The 15,246-nt window shown below is 54.8% G+C and overlaps 7 protein-coding genes across 7 annotated transcripts; 4 read left to right on the forward strand and 3 right to left on the reverse strand.

Moving 5' to 3' along the window:
- Positions 1–130: 130 nt before the first annotated feature.
- On the forward strand, positions 131–799 carry IUM83_01234 (uncharacterized protein; the record flags this gene model as incomplete). The annotated part of the gene is made up of 1 exon (XM_067925076.1): positions 131–799. The coding sequence occupies one exon, from the start codon at positions 131–133 to the stop codon at positions 797–799; it is 669 nt and encodes a 222-aa protein (XP_067797236.1).
- Positions 800–956: 157 nt separating this feature from the next.
- On the forward strand, positions 957–2,038 carry IUM83_01235 (WD40 repeat-containing protein L2DTL; the record flags this gene model as incomplete). The annotated part of the gene is made up of 2 exons (XM_067925077.1): positions 957–1,959; positions 2,028–2,038. 2 exons carry the CDS (start codon positions 957–959, stop codon positions 2,036–2,038), a joined length of 1,014 nt encoding a protein of 337 aa, XP_067797360.1.
- Positions 2,039–3,012: 974 nt separating this feature from the next.
- IUM83_01236 (Acetylornithine aminotransferase, mitochondrial precursor) lies at positions 3,013–4,624 on the reverse strand (the record flags this gene model as incomplete). Its single annotated transcript, XM_067925078.1, has 4 exons — positions 3,013–3,109; positions 3,195–3,944; positions 4,065–4,237; positions 4,328–4,624. The coding sequence occupies 4 exons, from the start codon at positions 4,622–4,624 to the stop codon at positions 3,013–3,015; spliced, it is 1,317 nt and encodes a 438-aa protein (XP_067797552.1).
- Positions 4,625–6,036: 1,412 nt separating this feature from the next.
- Positions 6,037–7,542, reverse strand: IUM83_01237 (Myosin protein; the record flags this gene model as incomplete). Its single annotated transcript, XM_067925079.1, has 1 exon — positions 6,037–7,542. One exon carries the CDS (start codon positions 7,540–7,542, stop codon positions 6,037–6,039), a length of 1,506 nt encoding a protein of 501 aa, XP_067797257.1.
- A 603-nt stretch (positions 7,543–8,145) lies between these two features.
- On the forward strand, positions 8,146–9,022 carry IUM83_01238 (uncharacterized protein; the record flags this gene model as incomplete). The annotated part of the gene is made up of 2 exons (XM_067925080.1): positions 8,146–8,896; positions 9,000–9,022. 2 exons carry the CDS (start codon positions 8,146–8,148, stop codon positions 9,020–9,022), a joined length of 774 nt encoding a protein of 257 aa, XP_067797550.1.
- Positions 9,023–9,702: 680 nt separating this feature from the next.
- Positions 9,703–10,191, forward strand: IUM83_01239 (Macro domain-containing protein; the record flags this gene model as incomplete). The annotated part of the gene is made up of 1 exon (XM_067925081.1): positions 9,703–10,191. The coding sequence occupies one exon, from the start codon at positions 9,703–9,705 to the stop codon at positions 10,189–10,191; it is 489 nt and encodes a 162-aa protein (XP_067797551.1).
- A 1,966-nt stretch (positions 10,192–12,157) lies between these two features.
- On the reverse strand, positions 12,158–15,104 carry IUM83_01240 (putative pre-mRNA-splicing factor cwc2; the record flags this gene model as incomplete). The annotated part of the gene is made up of 2 exons (XM_067925082.1): positions 12,158–13,388; positions 14,476–15,104. The coding sequence occupies 2 exons, from the start codon at positions 15,102–15,104 to the stop codon at positions 12,158–12,160; spliced, it is 1,860 nt and encodes a 619-aa protein (XP_067797126.1).
- Between the last annotated feature and the right edge of the window lie 142 nt (positions 15,105–15,246).

A 15,246-nucleotide genomic window follows, 5' to 3' on the forward strand; every position in this document is an offset into this window, starting at 1 on the left:
CGCGAGGGTACATGTAACCTGGGGAGCGCGCAGCCGCACCATGAAGCCGTCGACTTCCATTTCCGATTCGGCGGAAGGAACGAGAAAGACTTGCGAGCACAACTGCAGCGCTCTCTCTCTCTCTGCTCGGATGAGTGCGTCTCCACCTGTGAGTGTCGCTGCGGCGAAAGCCCCGCCAACTACTGTCCAACCAGAGTGGGAACCGGATTTCATCATTATCAATGAGGGGTCGGACGGAGAGTGGGGACAGGAGCAGGAAGCTGACCGCGCTGATGGTAAGGCGGAGAATGTGGACGGTGATGCTGGCGACGTCGATGACCTGGAAGCTCAAATGGAGGCCTTGGCTATTGACGAGGATGATCCTGCAATTGGGGGTACTCACCATTCACAACATCGAGGCCAGGATGACCCCATAGGCTCCAACGCTGCTGATCAGACTGCTTATGAGGGTCGAGTGGCTTCCGCCCTACTCCCTCTCCTGGTGGCGGTGGAGACAATTGTGGAGGATCTACAGGCTGTCACAAAGCATGGGTTCGGTAGTGTACTCGAGAGCTTGAGCGAGGTGGTCGACGCCGTGGACAACTCGGCGCAAGGATTTCAAGGCGAAACCAGAGGCCTGAGAACCACCGTCGACAGACTCACTGAAAAGATTGGCTCACTGACGGAGCAACTCGCCGGGATGAAGGACCAAGTCGATACTACGCACCAGCTGATCCAGCCTATTCTCGACCAAGCCGGTGCCATCAGCGGGGACTCGCAGCAGACAGTGACGCCGACGCCCGAGGACGGTGGCAACTAAGAACGACGAGATGGCTACATGTACGCAATAGCAACTTCAACGTGGTGTGCACCACAATATATACTTCAGTCATTTCATCACACTTTAACCTTACTTCCACTATGCGCCATACCCACTTCAAGTCAACAGACGACTGGCTGACTGGAGAAAATCAACAATGGCGAACGTCGCGCAGCAGCTCGCGAGGCTGCAGCTCGGCGCCTCCGGGGCGCGCCACCGGCCCTCGCGCCGCCTCAACGACGCTCCCCCCATCAGCTCCAATGTCTCCTCCATCTCTCTGCAACGCGGCGCGGTCCAATTCTCGCTCCTCTCGACGCTAAACTGTCCGGCACAAGGCGTCTTGGCGCTCGGAGATGGGCCCGAAGTGCCTATTAACGGCCGAACCACGGGCTTCCTGCCCTCCGGTCCGGTTTTCCAGGTCGCGTACGCTTATAACAAACCTCTGTTGGCGGCTGTGGACGAGGAGGGGGCCGTGGGGGTCGTGGATGTGGCCTCAACACGTCGGAAAAGCCGCTGGGTGGGCCATGACAACGCCATTTTCGACGTAATTTGGACGCAGGACGACGCTCAATTGCTCACAGCAGCTGGGGACCTGCAGGTTCGAGTTTGGGACGTGGAGACGGCAGGACGCACCTCTGGAGCTGAAATTTCGCCCGTCTTGACGCTCAAAGGACACGACATGAGTGTTAAATGTGTCCGTCAGGCTCCAGATAGTGCCCACGTGGTTGCTTCAGGTGGACGAGATGGGAAGGTGTTGCTCTGGGATACGCGAGCACCGGGTAAACCAGTGGCTGCGTTGGAGAACGTGCACGCAGAACCGACGACGTCCAGAGCCTCGTCACCGAATGTGAGCTTCACGTCGCCGATACAGAAGAGAAGACGTCGAGGTCCCGCGGCGCCCTCTACGTCGTCGCCGCGCAGTGTTACGTGTGTGGAGTTTGGCGCAACGGGGAATGAAATTATCACGGCAGGTGCAGTGGATGCAGTGGTCAAGTTCTGGGATATTCGACGGATTAACTCGAGCTTTTCTAGTGTTGGTCGCGGCAAGAAGAAGGCGGTGGCGAAAGCGCCGGTGCCGATTCGAGAGATTTCGTGCTCGACGCGGGAAGGTTCACGTCGTGGTATTTCGTCCTTGACCTTTCGTAAGGGCGGGATTGGAGGTGCGTCTCGCCTTCTTGTTAACGTGCTTAGCGACTCCCTGGCTGTGATTGACATTGGACAAAAGCAGCACGAAGCTAGAACCGTACTTCGATGCACGGGACACCAAGCAACTTCATTTTATAACAGAGCTACGTTCAGTCCGGATGGAGATTTCATTGCTGGTGCTTCCGCCGACAGTGTGGTGTATTTGTGGGACGCGCGCGTAAGTGCTTCGTTTGAGAATTCCTCATGTTCCGCTCTCGGTGTCGTGCAACGTGCACCATGTTTTGCGCTGAAGGGTCATCTGAGCGAGGTAAACGGAGTAGCGTGGAGCTCTCAAGACTTCACTCAAATTGCGTCTTGCTCGGACGATGGTACCGTGCGCTGCTGGCAGGTTGGTGGTGAACAGGACCGACGCAGTGGTACCAGGCGCCAAGAAGAAGTTCGCGAATCTACTAGGCGATTTGAGTTGCAGATAGCTCCAAGAGGTGATTCTTCTGAAGCAGACAATAAGTTGGATTGGGCAAACTGGAGCGCATTTGTCGAGCAACCGGAAGGTTATGCGTACCGCATACGAGGCAGCGAGCCAGCGATAGCACCTCAAGTAAACCATCCTTCGTCTCCAAGGCGCAGACAAGCCCCTCTACCAGCGAAGCAAAGAAGTTCACCTCAGGTCACACGACGCAGCTCCGAACCTCGACTGCACCCCGTCCATGAGGCCCCCACCGCTCAGCAGCAACCGCAACAGGAACCGCAAGAACAACAGCAGCAGCAGCCACAAGAGGTTAAGCCACAGCAAAAACGGCGAATCAAACTACGCCGCAAAAAGCAGCCCCCGGCACAACCAAAGCGAGCTCAGCGAACCCTGCTGGAACTGTGGGGACGCTAATGCTAGCCGATCGCAAAAGCTTGTTTCGCTTGGTCTCCTGCACAAGAAATTAGCAATAGTAAATAGAATAATTAGACCCAGCACGGTGCAAACACGTTTCAACGATGCTGTTGACCGCTCAGTTTCAGAGTCAAGTTACAATCTTCTCGACTACTTTGTGTAAGTATAGCTCGACCTCGGCACTTTACAGGACATCCTCCTCAAAAGCCTTCTCGAAGACGTCAAGAAGGTGGTCGATGTCCTTCTCGTCCACAACGAGCGGCGGGCACAGGCGGACAGTGCTGCAAGAAAAAGCAAACAAATACAAACAGAACCGTTAGAAACCACGTAACAGCCACCAGCAAACCACGCGACAGCCACACGTACTTCTCGCCGGCGGAGATGATGAGCACCTGCTTGCTCAGCGCGTACTGGATGAGAGGGCCCACGGGCTTGGAGCACTCAAGAGCCACGAAGAGGCCGCCCTTGCCGATGGGCTTGCGGACGTCCACGACCTTGTCGGGGAACTTCTGCTGCAGCTTCTCAAGGCCTTCGGCCAGGTACTTGCCGCGCTTCTGCACGTTGGCGAGGAAATCCTCGTCCATGATCTTATTCAGCACCGTGTTGGCCACGGCGCACACGAGCGGGTTGCCGCCGAAGGTGGTGCCGTGCTGGCCGGGGGTGATGGCCGACGCCACCTTGTTCGACATGAGCACGGCGCCAATCGGCAGGCCGCCAGCCAGCGGCTTGGCCAGCGTCATGATGTCGGGCGTCACATCGTACAGCTCGTGGGCGAAGAGCTTGCCGGTACGACCCAGGCCGCACTGCACCTCGTCCACAATCAGCATGGCGTCGTGCTTGTCACACAGAGCACGCAGCTCGCGCATGAACTCCGGGTCGGCCGGGTACAGGCCGCCCTCGCCCTGGATGGGCTCGATGAACACACCCGCCGTCTTGTCCGAGATGAGCTTCTTGACGCTCTCAATATCGTTGAACTCGGCGTAGTGCACTCCGGGCACGAGCGGCATGAAAGCTTCACGAATCTTGGGCTTGTGCGTCAAAGTCAGAGCGGCGGCGGTACGGCCGTGGAAGCCGTGCTTGAACGAGATAAACTCGATCTTCTTGCCCTCCAGAGGCCTATTTTTTAAGGTGAAAATAAAAAAAAAGTTGGTTAGTTGAAGTTGCAGGTTAGATATAGATACAACTTGTTGCAATATTTGCAACAAGTGGTTCGAGAATGTAGTTGTTGCCACGTACGTTCCCTGGGAGACGCGGTTAGCGTACAGGCGCGCGAACTTATAGGCGCCCTCGTTGGCCTCCGTGCCCGAGTTGCCGAAGAAGACCTTGTCGAAGCACGAGTTGTCCACCAGCGTCTTGGCCAGCTCCAGCGGCGCCTTGGCGTGGAACAGGTTGCTCACGTGCGTCACTTTCTGCAACATATTTTCATATACAATGTTTAAGTGAACTGTTAAGCTAGTGCTTAAAGTTGTGCTTAAAGTTGTGTCTAAACGCAAACGCACCTTGCCGTTCTCCACGAGGCTGTTGTACCAGTCCTCGTCGCCGTGGCCCAGACCCGACACGGCGATGCCGGCGTAGAAGTCCAGGAACTCGCGACCCTGCTCGTCGTACAGCTTGCTGCCCTTGCCGTGCGTGAACACGAGGCCCGGCTCGCCGCGCACGCCGTCGGGGTTGTACGTCTTGGCCAGGTACTTCTGCTCGTACGAGTCCGGGTTGAAGGGCTTGGCGGCGGCGAAGGCCCGCGAGGCGCCTGCGGTCGCGCGCTGCAACTTTTGCGCGGAGCGAAGGGCGGACAGCATCGTTTAGGTGGTGTTAAACGCGGGTTCGGGGGAGTTTAGCACTGGCGCCGTCGCGAGCTTTTCCGGTTATGGGGATTGGAGGCTTCGGATCGGTTTTTAACGGCGCTGTATGGAGCCCACGGGAATTTACGGGAAATTCATGTGGACCCCACTCCAGCGCTCGTCCAATCACGAGTTAGGATGTGAGCTGTGGTAATCTGCGCGATTATCCCCGAGCTTTGTTGGGTGAATGGCAACATGGTAGATACGCTAAGATATTTTTTGTACAGAAGCAACAATAACCCGCTATTGTTACGAAAGCATCGAGGTCTTGGCCCTCTCATTGTACTTCCCACCACTGTACTAGCCCACTCGATTCCACTCGAAACTCGACGACCTCGATACGTTTTTCCGAGAGCGCTTTCTTCCAATTCATTGAAAGCCTTCAGTGCGGCTGGTCATACCTTCAGTACAATAAGCGTCGGGTGCTCTTGCATACTAGTATTCATTGTAGTCGCACCGACCTACAGGTGCGAGTCATTAGTTCAAACTAGGGAACTTGCTTATGTTCGCATCTGTATATTGCTGTTGATGCTGCATCGACTGCCTTCGAAGCCGAGTCCGGGGCTAGCTGGTAGCTGCCGCGGGGTCTACGCCTTGTCGTGGTCTCCATAGGCGAGGATGCAGCGCAGAGCGTAGTCACCATAACCGCATCAAATACAACTACTAACGCTAGCAGCGTGCAAAAGCGCCTAAATCTTAAGCCTCGACATCCTCTGCCAAACCGTCGCGGCAAATCGTCCTATTCGTTGTCACTGCTCCGACTGGAGAGATGGAGATTATTGTCCATAGTTTTTATCTGTGCCGGTCCACTCGTGATACTTACCCAGGTCGTCTCTGCCTTGTTCCAATGGACGGCGAACGGGCGTGGTGGATGACGGAGAATGGGTGCTTTGACGAAAAAGAAAGACATTTTTGCTGGCATCGCTAACAAGAAGCTGGACAAGGCGAAACGTACGCAGACGAATAGTTTGCGCGCTGGCAAGTTCCTATGGCCAAGGATGCAGCGATGAAAAAAAAAAGATCGCCGCAACCGTGCTAGCAAAAGACACACACTACAAGACGCTGCTAGAGCAGTTCAATATTGCTAACTTGCGCAACGCTTAGGCGCTCACAAGTCACACCAAGCATGGGATTCAATTCAAGCCGGGCTGTGAAAAGTGTAACATTGAAGAGCCCCGCTCTTTTGTCGCTTTTGCAGAGTCATCAATCGTGTTCAATTGTAAAAACGCCACGAAAACCGTGGTTTTTGTTTTTCATCTTTGATTTGAATCCGCCGAGATGAATCACTTGAGAAGATTTCGTTTGCTTGCAGCTTTTGTGCCAGCATGGATGAAGCGTGGTGATAAGTCACCACACATACTCTCTCTTTTTTAGACAGCAACTTTATCTTCGGTTTGCGTGGTCATTATATCACCAACGTTCAGCATCACGTTTTTTTGGCGGCTTGCCACCAACATTTCTGACAGCAAACTGTTCGATGTGTCGCCCGAAATCACCGTCCTCTCATTCTTGGCGAGCGATCCGATCATATCTAGTTTCTTCATTTTCAACATGAACTTGCGGTATTTCTCCATCTTAACCGCAGCCGCACCCTCAGCTCGAGCGATGATCTCCGCGGCTTTTGCCTCGGCACTAGCGTTTATTTCGTCCGTGATAGCATTAAGATTCATTTGAAGCGCGGCCTTCTCTGCGTTAATCACTTGGATCTCAGCGTCGCAGTGCGCTTTGATCTCCGTCGAAATCCGCACAGTCTCCGCCTCAATCTCCGCTATCTTCAGCGTGGCTTCGACGTCGATATTGTTGCAGATAACAGCAGTCTTCTGACTGATCTCGCCGTCCGCGAGCTTCGTCTGGGCGTTGATTAAGTCGATTCCCTTGCGGATCTCCGCGCATTTAGCTTTGCCAGTTTGTTCCTCCTTCATGTACATCATTCTGCATTTTAGCTTGGTCGTGTCGAGCTCTTCCTTGTATTGCAGCATCTGCATGTCGCTCAGCTGCTTCATCTTCTGCTCCTTGATCGCACTCAAGTGCGTCGTGCGATTTTGCATCTGCGTCTGGAACTCCACGGGGAGGTTGACATTCGTGATCGCGACGCTAGTGATCTGCACGCCGTAAGTGTTAAACTGCTCGTTCAAGCTGCGCTTGATGTCCTCCGTGACACAGTAGAGCACCTTCTTTTCCGTTGACTCGCCTTCCTCTTTGTGTACTTCGTCCTCCGCGTTTGGGGAGTTAAACTCGTCAACTGGCAAACGGTTTGTCCGGAAGTTCAGAGCTCCTGTCTTGAATCTCTCGCGCATGGTGCCGTCACGGAGTTGGTAGACTTCGGTGTGCTCCACACTGCGGGCCAACGCTCGCACAGCTTCATCTTGAGCTGCACGCAGCTGTATTTCCAGCCCGTTGGGCCCCAGTTCGTACACAAAACGGCGAACAAGTTTTGGATCTTCGCCCTTGGACTCGTCACCCATGATGCGTAGGATCAAGCACATGTCGATGCCCACAGTCACGTCGTCCGCAGTCTTGCAGCCCTTCACGGGTGTATCAAACACGATGTACTGCTTGGTCACAAGTTGGGATACCTGGGTGAACAATGAAGCGAAGTGCATGCCTGGAGGCCACACAGGCGTACGCGAACCATCCGGCTTGACGTAGTCAATATCCTGTCCCTGATGCTGCACGAGCGCGTAAGTTCCTTCAGGAACGCGGATGTAGGGCTTGATCGGACTTCGACCGGGGTTGATGATCACGACGGTGTTACCATGGCGACAGGCACCATAGAGGCGATTGACACCATCCACGCGCCATGTACTTCGGTACAAAAGACGTGTTTGGTGCTGCCCTGGGAGTTGCTCGTCGAACTTACTGTGCCAACAACCCATGAGGATGAGAAATGGAGTTTGAACGCTCAGTTGGAATTTCGTGAATGATCTTGGACAGGGTCGTGCGTGAGAAAGGAGTTTTCTTTCTTCCAACTCTAACTGTAGTGGGTCAAAATCTATCGTCAGCCCATTGGAAGAGCACATCCATTCTCCAATTTCTTGGGTTAGAGCTGACTTCTCTGCGGAGACAATAGCTGACGATGGTTTGCGTTGGTACTCGCTGTGATCGCACCAATCATTTGGTGCAGCGAGATATCCAGAAGCCTGCCGATGCAATGAAGCTTTTCAATGCGCAAGTGACGGACGGCCAAATTCCCATCGTGCTCACACCAAGGGACCCAATCGTCATGACAGTCTTCATGAAAATTCCGTCTGGCTTGTATGTCACCAAACTTGCGCATTTTGGGACAAGCATGGATTGTACTAATGGTTTCTGTTGCGTGTAGGTGGGTACTCAAGCAAAAGTGGAATGCTCATGCCGAAATGATGAAACCGGGACTGAAGATGTTTTGGCCGCCGTGGTAACGCGTCTCGCACGTTGTGACCAAGCAGGCAGTAACTTTCGCAAATCCTGTGCACGGATGCCCCACGTCCGACAACGTTATGGTGGATATTGATATCTCCATTAGTTTTCAGATCGGACCAACCGAGAACGACGCGTACACATTCGTGTACACATTGGGAGCTCACCGGTTCGACGAGTTGCTGTACAGCTTCACTGAGGAAGCCATTCGCGGTCTTGTGCACTCGGTGCGCCATGACCAGGTCCACGATCTGCGCGAGGAATTCGCTGTGGGGATGAAGACGGATCTCAATGCCAAGCTGAAATCCGACGGTGTCTTCATTCAAAATGTCAAAGTAACCAACGTTTCGCTTCCTCTCGCGTTGTCTACAACTCTGGAGGAGACGACAGCCTTCAAGACGCGTATGGAAGAGCAGGAGAAAAACCAGGAAAATCAAATGCGGATTCTGCTGAACCAAGAGACCCAGAAGCTCACAGCGTTGGAGAAGCGCAACGAGCGTGCAATTCAAGACCTGAAGGCTGAAAGTGTGCGTGCAGCGATTATCCGCGACAAGAGACGCACAATGGCCGAGGCAAAAGCCCAAGTGATGATTGCCGAGCATGCATCGCTTAATGAAAACAAGATAAAAGCCGTTGGAGGTGACAAGGCGAATGCCGCTGCCAGCGCGACGGCGCAGATCGTTGAGCGCAAGGCACTTCCCATCGCGGAGCTCAAGAATCTCAAAGCAAATTTCGATCAGTTTGTGAGTGCTGCTAAAGTCTGTGCCGATGCAAAAATCCAAGCTGCAGAAAAGGGAGCAGCGAAGATCCTGGCAAATGCTGAGGCGGAGGGTGAATCTGCCAATTTTCTTGGGGCAAAACGAGACTACGACTTCAATCTGAAAAAACTTGGCGTGGAGGCGTCGCTGCTGGAAGCTGTCCCTGTTGTCGTCAGCGGAAAAAATGGCGACCACTTAATTCAAAGCACCTTGCTGCAGGCGATGCAGACTTTGGATTGAGTGGCAGAGAGAAGATTTACCGAATGACAAATCTAATGATATTTTTTTACATTTAAACTTCTTTTAAACCTGAATTTGAGGATTTAACATCTTAAAACTTGTGCTCTACGGTGTTCATGAATGACATTAAATGTCAGCAGAATTTTTTAAGGCCCACAAGATATCGCAGTTCGTAGTTTTCCTTTAACTGTTGCTATATACTGAAGTAGTTTTTGCAAAATTGCTAGGTAATCCTACAAAAATATGCCAAAACACTGATTGAGCGTACAGATCAACTCATTTTCATGAAGGGGTTCATTATTTTCACTTTTGTGGCACTCCACAATTTATTGGCATAAATCCCCGAAGAGAAGCATGTCGATCATTTGTTTGGCATAGGAGGATAGCTCCCTTTGTGGATCTCTACGTTTACCGTTCCTGGTTATTCAACATTTCTCACTGGTATTGCCGTTACTCTACCTCAATAATGCTACCCGTCGCTAGTCGCTAGCACGCTGCACTTACAACAGTAGAGTGAAGGTCGCCATTTTGAGCAGTAGCAAGAGCTCACTACTCAAATACGAGTGTCAAGCACAATCCATCACCTCACGCATACCACCAACTCACTCCATCATGACTTCACCGCAGACATCAGCAGGAATGGAAATCTGGGCCGTGGAGGGAATCACTCACTCCATTCTCCATTTCTTGGATCTGGCCAGCCTCGACGCCGTGCTGGCCTTCCTTCAACGTAGTACTGAGCTCCAAGACTATCTGAAGGACGCGCTGCTGTGGTCCGACCTGACCAAGGTACACATCGGCGGCCACCGAGATGCGGAGACGACGTCCAGCGCCAACACAAGTCAAGATCGTGCCTGGGACTGGACCAGCCGCGAGCGCACTTGTACCGAGTTGCAGGCATTTCTGCAGTCTATGGACGATCTGACGCGCTTTGAACAAGCGGTGACGATCCTCGATGGCGACATTCAGCACATCGACAACATCGATGGAAAGCCACTGGACGGAATCGCATTCCCAACTAACTCGAGCCTGATGAACCCCCACATCGCAAAGGCCACCGGCTCATTGAACCCTTCGGGCAGAGCCGGCTTCTGCTTCGTGAACGCCTTCAGCACCGATTGGTCGTAGCACACGATGCCCAACGTCCCCTCCCAATGGTTCGCGCGCAAGAACCTGCGGATCGTGCGCAGGGCCACTTGAGCGCCTTCGTCACAGGGCACGCCCATGCTTCCCGTCGAGATCGAGGCGATCGTGACACACGTCAACTCCTCGTGCAGCACCGCACTCATGGCGTTCTCGACGTCGTGGCCAGCAGCTCAAAGCAGTCGGGCATCGTGATCCTCGGGCCCACACAGTGGATGAGCTTCTTCACCCCGGCATCGAAGGCCGGCGTGGCCACAGCGGAGCCCGTGGGTCGCCGGCCCCTAAATCTTGCTTACAACACATGAACAGCACTGGATCTTGGCCTCTTGTTTCCAACATGACAGCTCCCTGCCCAGTACCTCCAAACTGGGAGGTGGGAAGCGCGAATCTGGGTGCACACAAGAACGTGGGTACGGACTCACGAACATCTATGTGGATCAACGACCCAGAGTCGTGGTATAAACGTAAAACGTCGTGCGAAGTCGATTTAGGGTCCACGAAACTACAACCTAATAACTTCGAATTTGCAGGCGCACGGGTGTTTTTTTTACTTACTACTAACGGAAATTACGGAATAATACCCCGGGCACTATTTAATAGTACCCCTCACAAAATCTCGAAAGGTTACTCAGTATTACCAAAAGGTTACATCGCTACCTTAGCTTACTCGTCGATCAGTGCAGCATCATCAAGAGCGTCGTGCAGCTCGTCCAGGTTAAAGTCGTCCATATCCTCGTGGCTGCGTTCTATAGTGAAGTGAGGTGTAACAAGATGACTGGTCATCAGAGCAGGGTAGGGTACGTGAGTTACTGTAGGGTTACTACCGGGTTACTCTGAGAGGGTACTATTTGGGTAGAGGGTATTAATCGGGAATTTCCGTTATTATAACACCTTCATTCAAAGTGAGACTGAGAAGCACAATTTTCATATCCATACTACATGTAGAATACTTTTAGTAACTTGGTGTTCATCGCTGCACCGTTGGGTTACCATTGGTAAGGAGAGTGCATGTATCACTATGTGGGATACCACTGCAACAAGGATTGTCTGTGCTATAATAGCGTGGCATTAACTTGATGTATGCTTTATGACGAGGTGCTGAGATGCATCCTCGCCTATGGAGGCTACGCCAAGGCGAATGCCCCCTGATTTGCATTTGCATTCCTTAGATCTAACGTTATAATGACTAGCGCCTTCTAATTTCATCGATTTCGTGACTTCCCTAGCATTTCATCGCCGTAACATACACCAACCAGCATGGCCGACATTTTAGTCGTTGCAGGACGCGTCAATGACATACAGTAGACCACCACATCAAACACTTCCTGGCTCTGCCAAGCTGGCACGCAGGTCACCGTTGGAATAGTCGCGTCGATCTTCTGAAACGCCACAACCAAGTCAACCTCTGCATTTTGTGCGTGTCATCCGTGACATCCGCTGGTGCTGCTCGGTTCAACGATACTCATGCGACGACGGCACCACAATGGCGTTCTTCAGAAAGTGGCGATCACTATTCAATGCTGCATTTGGTGCCAAGCTCAAGGTGTAGCTGCAGACTGCTGGATCGGTTCTGATGGGAAAGAGATCTGCAATACGGATCCGACAGGCTTGAGAGCGACGTGGTGGTTCTTCTTCGCTCTGCTGCTGTTTGCTTGCGCTGCAACGGGGTGCTTCGACGCGGACTGGGGGTTCTGTGGTATCAAAGATGACGCACTGGAATGGACTCGGGACACCCAGGCAGCACGTCTCGAAAATGGGCTGCAGGACGACGATAGAACAGGCTTGGGTGTATCACTAGTGCAGTCGTTGCTGAGTGACTACGACGCCGACAAGATGCAGTCGCAAGCTATTCCGTCGCCTCCGAAGCCCGTGTATCGCTACCTAGATCCTTAGGCAGTCTTACTACCATCTATTCGCAAAGTAAAAAAAAAACGATTTTGCTAGCTGGTTCCTACGCCTGGTTGTCTGTGTCGCCCTCTCGCTGAACTTCTCCATTGGGGTCGGCGTAGCTCAACTGCGCGTACAGGTCTTCCTCAGCTGAAGTAGCTGGTGCCGCCGCAGTGTCCCCGAACTGAGTGTCCGTGTCCGGATACGACGCGAGCTTGTCCCCTTCGATCCGCTGGCGCTTGGTCGGCGGCATCTGGTACTGCTCGGGGTAGTCGAACGCGGCGTCTTCGCCGGTGGCCGCTCCTTTCGCCTGCATCATGGCCACGATGGCGTCTCTGTCCGCGCGCTCGCCGGCCTGCTTGGCGACGGGGTTCGGGTCGTCGAAGGCCCAGCGCACGTTGAGCACCTCGTCGCTCTGCAGCGGCTGGTTGGCCATGGCTTCCTTGGCGAACTCGGCGCTCGTGCGGTGGCGGAACCGGACGAAGCAGATGGCCTTGCGGTGGATCACGTTGATGTTCTCGACCTCGCCCCACTCTCCGAACTGCTTCCAGAGAGCGTCTTCCTGCTCCTTGAGGGCCTCGCGGCCGCTGACACTCTTCAAGCCGCCCACGTAGAGCGTGCGCGAGTTGCGCGTGAAGTTGCCGACCCCGGCCATGTCGTCCCTGTCCGTGGCGTGGCGCTCGCGGCCGAAGCAGTCGTGCATCATGCCGCCGCGGGCCTCGTCCGCCGCGGACGGCAGGCGGTGGTAGTAGCTGCACTCGGCGCCGCGCGCGCACATGCCGCGCGCGAAGTGCAGGCAGAAGTGGCGGTTGGCCTTGCTCACCACGTCGGCCTTGGTGCGGCCGGCGTCCTGCTCGAGCCGGCAGCGCGTGGCGGCCGGTTCCTTGCCGCGGGCGTCGCTCCAGTGGTCTCCGACGTACTTGTCGTACCAGATATTGTACTCGTACGCGCCCTCGAGCTGCGAGTTGGCCGTGGGCATCGCGTCCAGCTGTTTGCGCGCCGGACGCGCCAGGAACGCGGCGTTGAGTCGCTCGTAGCGCTCGCCGTCGTTCTCGCCGGCCTTGCCGCGCCCGAACCAGCCCGTGGCGTGCGGCGCCGCGCCCATCTCGGCGGGCCGCTCCCACTGCGTCTGCTGCGTCTGCGTGTTGTAGTAGTAGATCTTGCTGGACGCCGGGTCCAGCGCCTCGCGCCACGCGTGCGCGTCGCCGGCGCTGTCGACGACCAGCGCGTCCGCGCGCTCCACCTTGGGCGCGCGGCAGCGGAAGCAGCGCTGGCGCCGCGCGTAGTTCTCGTGGCTGCAGTCCGCGCACACCCAGTTGCGCTCGTACACGGCGTAGGCCGCCCCCACGTCGCCCAGCGTCCCCACCGCCGTGAGCTGGCGGGGCAGCTCGGCGCTGCTGGAGCTTCGCGTCCCACCAGAGCTCATAATTGGGCAAAATGGGAGGAATTGCGTCGACACAGCTTTTTTTTGGGGGGGGAAGGGAGGACTAGATTTTGGACCGGAGGTGAAGATGGGACTATTTTCGTGACAGGGTGCAACGACGAGCATGTTTTGCGAGCGTTCGCAGATGAGAAGGCGGCTGTGGTGAAGGCCTTCAACATTATGCCGCCACTCCCCGACGCTGACTCCGTTCGTTGGTTCTTCGCAAACCAAGATGTTGAAGGGCTTTGGAGCTAGTTTCTACGTACAGACATTCTTTTCATGACACCCGGTGAATTCAACAGTAGCTGCGAAAATGCGTGCACTTCAGCGCAACTTATACCTGCCAAAACTCTCATTGAACGTAGATCGACAAAATTGAAAAGAATGAGCTCCTTCATGAAAATGAACGGCACCCCGGAATTGTTGGCATAAATCGCTGATGAGCAGTATGCCGATCGTTTGCTTGGCTTCTCATGTAGACACACTCAATACGAAGCACTGGAAATCATCGAAGTAACCCGTAACAGAGAGGAATTGCTCATGCAGCAGTACCGGAGGTAGTGAAAAGGCATAACAGCTTCAGCACAACGTCCAGCGATTCTCCACACAAAAACCACTATCGGTGAAACATTCTGCACTGCAGATGCATGTCTAGGGCGTCTATCTAGAACGGCCGGCGAGGTAAATTACCCTAGGCAGCAGACGGCAACTCCATCGGCTCATTGAACCCTTCGAGCAGAGCCTGCTTCTGCTTCGTGAACGCCTTCAGCACCGATTGGTCGTAGCACACGATGCCCAACGTCCCCTCCCAATGGTTCGCGCGCAAGAACTTGCGGATCGTGCGCAGGGCCACTTGAGCGCCTTCGTCACAGGGCACACCCATGCTTCCCGTCGAGATCGAGGCGATCGTGACACACGTCAACTCCTCGTGCAACACCGCACTCATGGCGTTCTCGTACGTCGTGGCCAGCAGCTCGAAGCAGTCGGGCATCGTGATCCTCGGGCCCACACAGTGGATGAGCTTCTTCACCCCGGCATCGAAGGCCGGCGTGGCCACCGCGGAGCCCGTGGGTCGCCGGCCCCGAAAGGACGGGTCGTTCACGTGGTCGCTCAGACCGCGACCCGCGCGACGGAACACCGCCTGCGCGGCGCCCACGTAGTGGTTTGTCAGGTGGGAGTTGGTCGGGAAGGCGATGCCGTCCACCGGTCGGCCGTCCACGTCGTGGATGGATCCGATGTCGCCCTCCACCACGTGGACGGCCCGGTCAAACTGCGCGCGCTCGTCCTTCGACTGCAGGAACTCCTGCAGCTCGACGCACGTGCATCGCCTGCTGGTCCAGTCCCAGCCTCGGTCTCGAGTGGGCAGCGCCAGGAAGCGCAGCTCCAGGTCGCGCTGCGCTTTGAAGTGCAGAGCCGACAGCTCCGCCCAGAGGGAGCTGTCCTGCAGATAGCCGTGCAGCTCCGGCGCCGCCTGGACGAAGTGCAGCACGGCGTCCAACGTCGACAGGTCCAAGCAGCGCAGGACGCAGTGCGCGACGCCCTCCACGGCCCACACCTGCATGCCGCTCGGCTCGACGTTGCCCTCCATGCTGGATGAGACTTTGAAGTTGAAAGTGGGTTGAAAAGAACGGAAACGCAGGGATTGGACAAAAGTCAAGTGTATACTGCCGTATACGAAGTATTATTTGTGGAAATGGGCTTCTGCAGATTTGGGGTTGCTTTCTGTAGAC

The sequence above is a fragment of the Phytophthora cinnamomi genome, assembly GCF_018691715.1.
Source record: "Phytophthora cinnamomi strain GKB4 chromosome Unknown Contig14, whole genome shotgun sequence".
In the NCBI taxonomy this organism is placed as follows: domain Eukaryota; phylum Oomycota; class Peronosporomycetes; order Peronosporales; family Peronosporaceae; genus Phytophthora; species Phytophthora cinnamomi.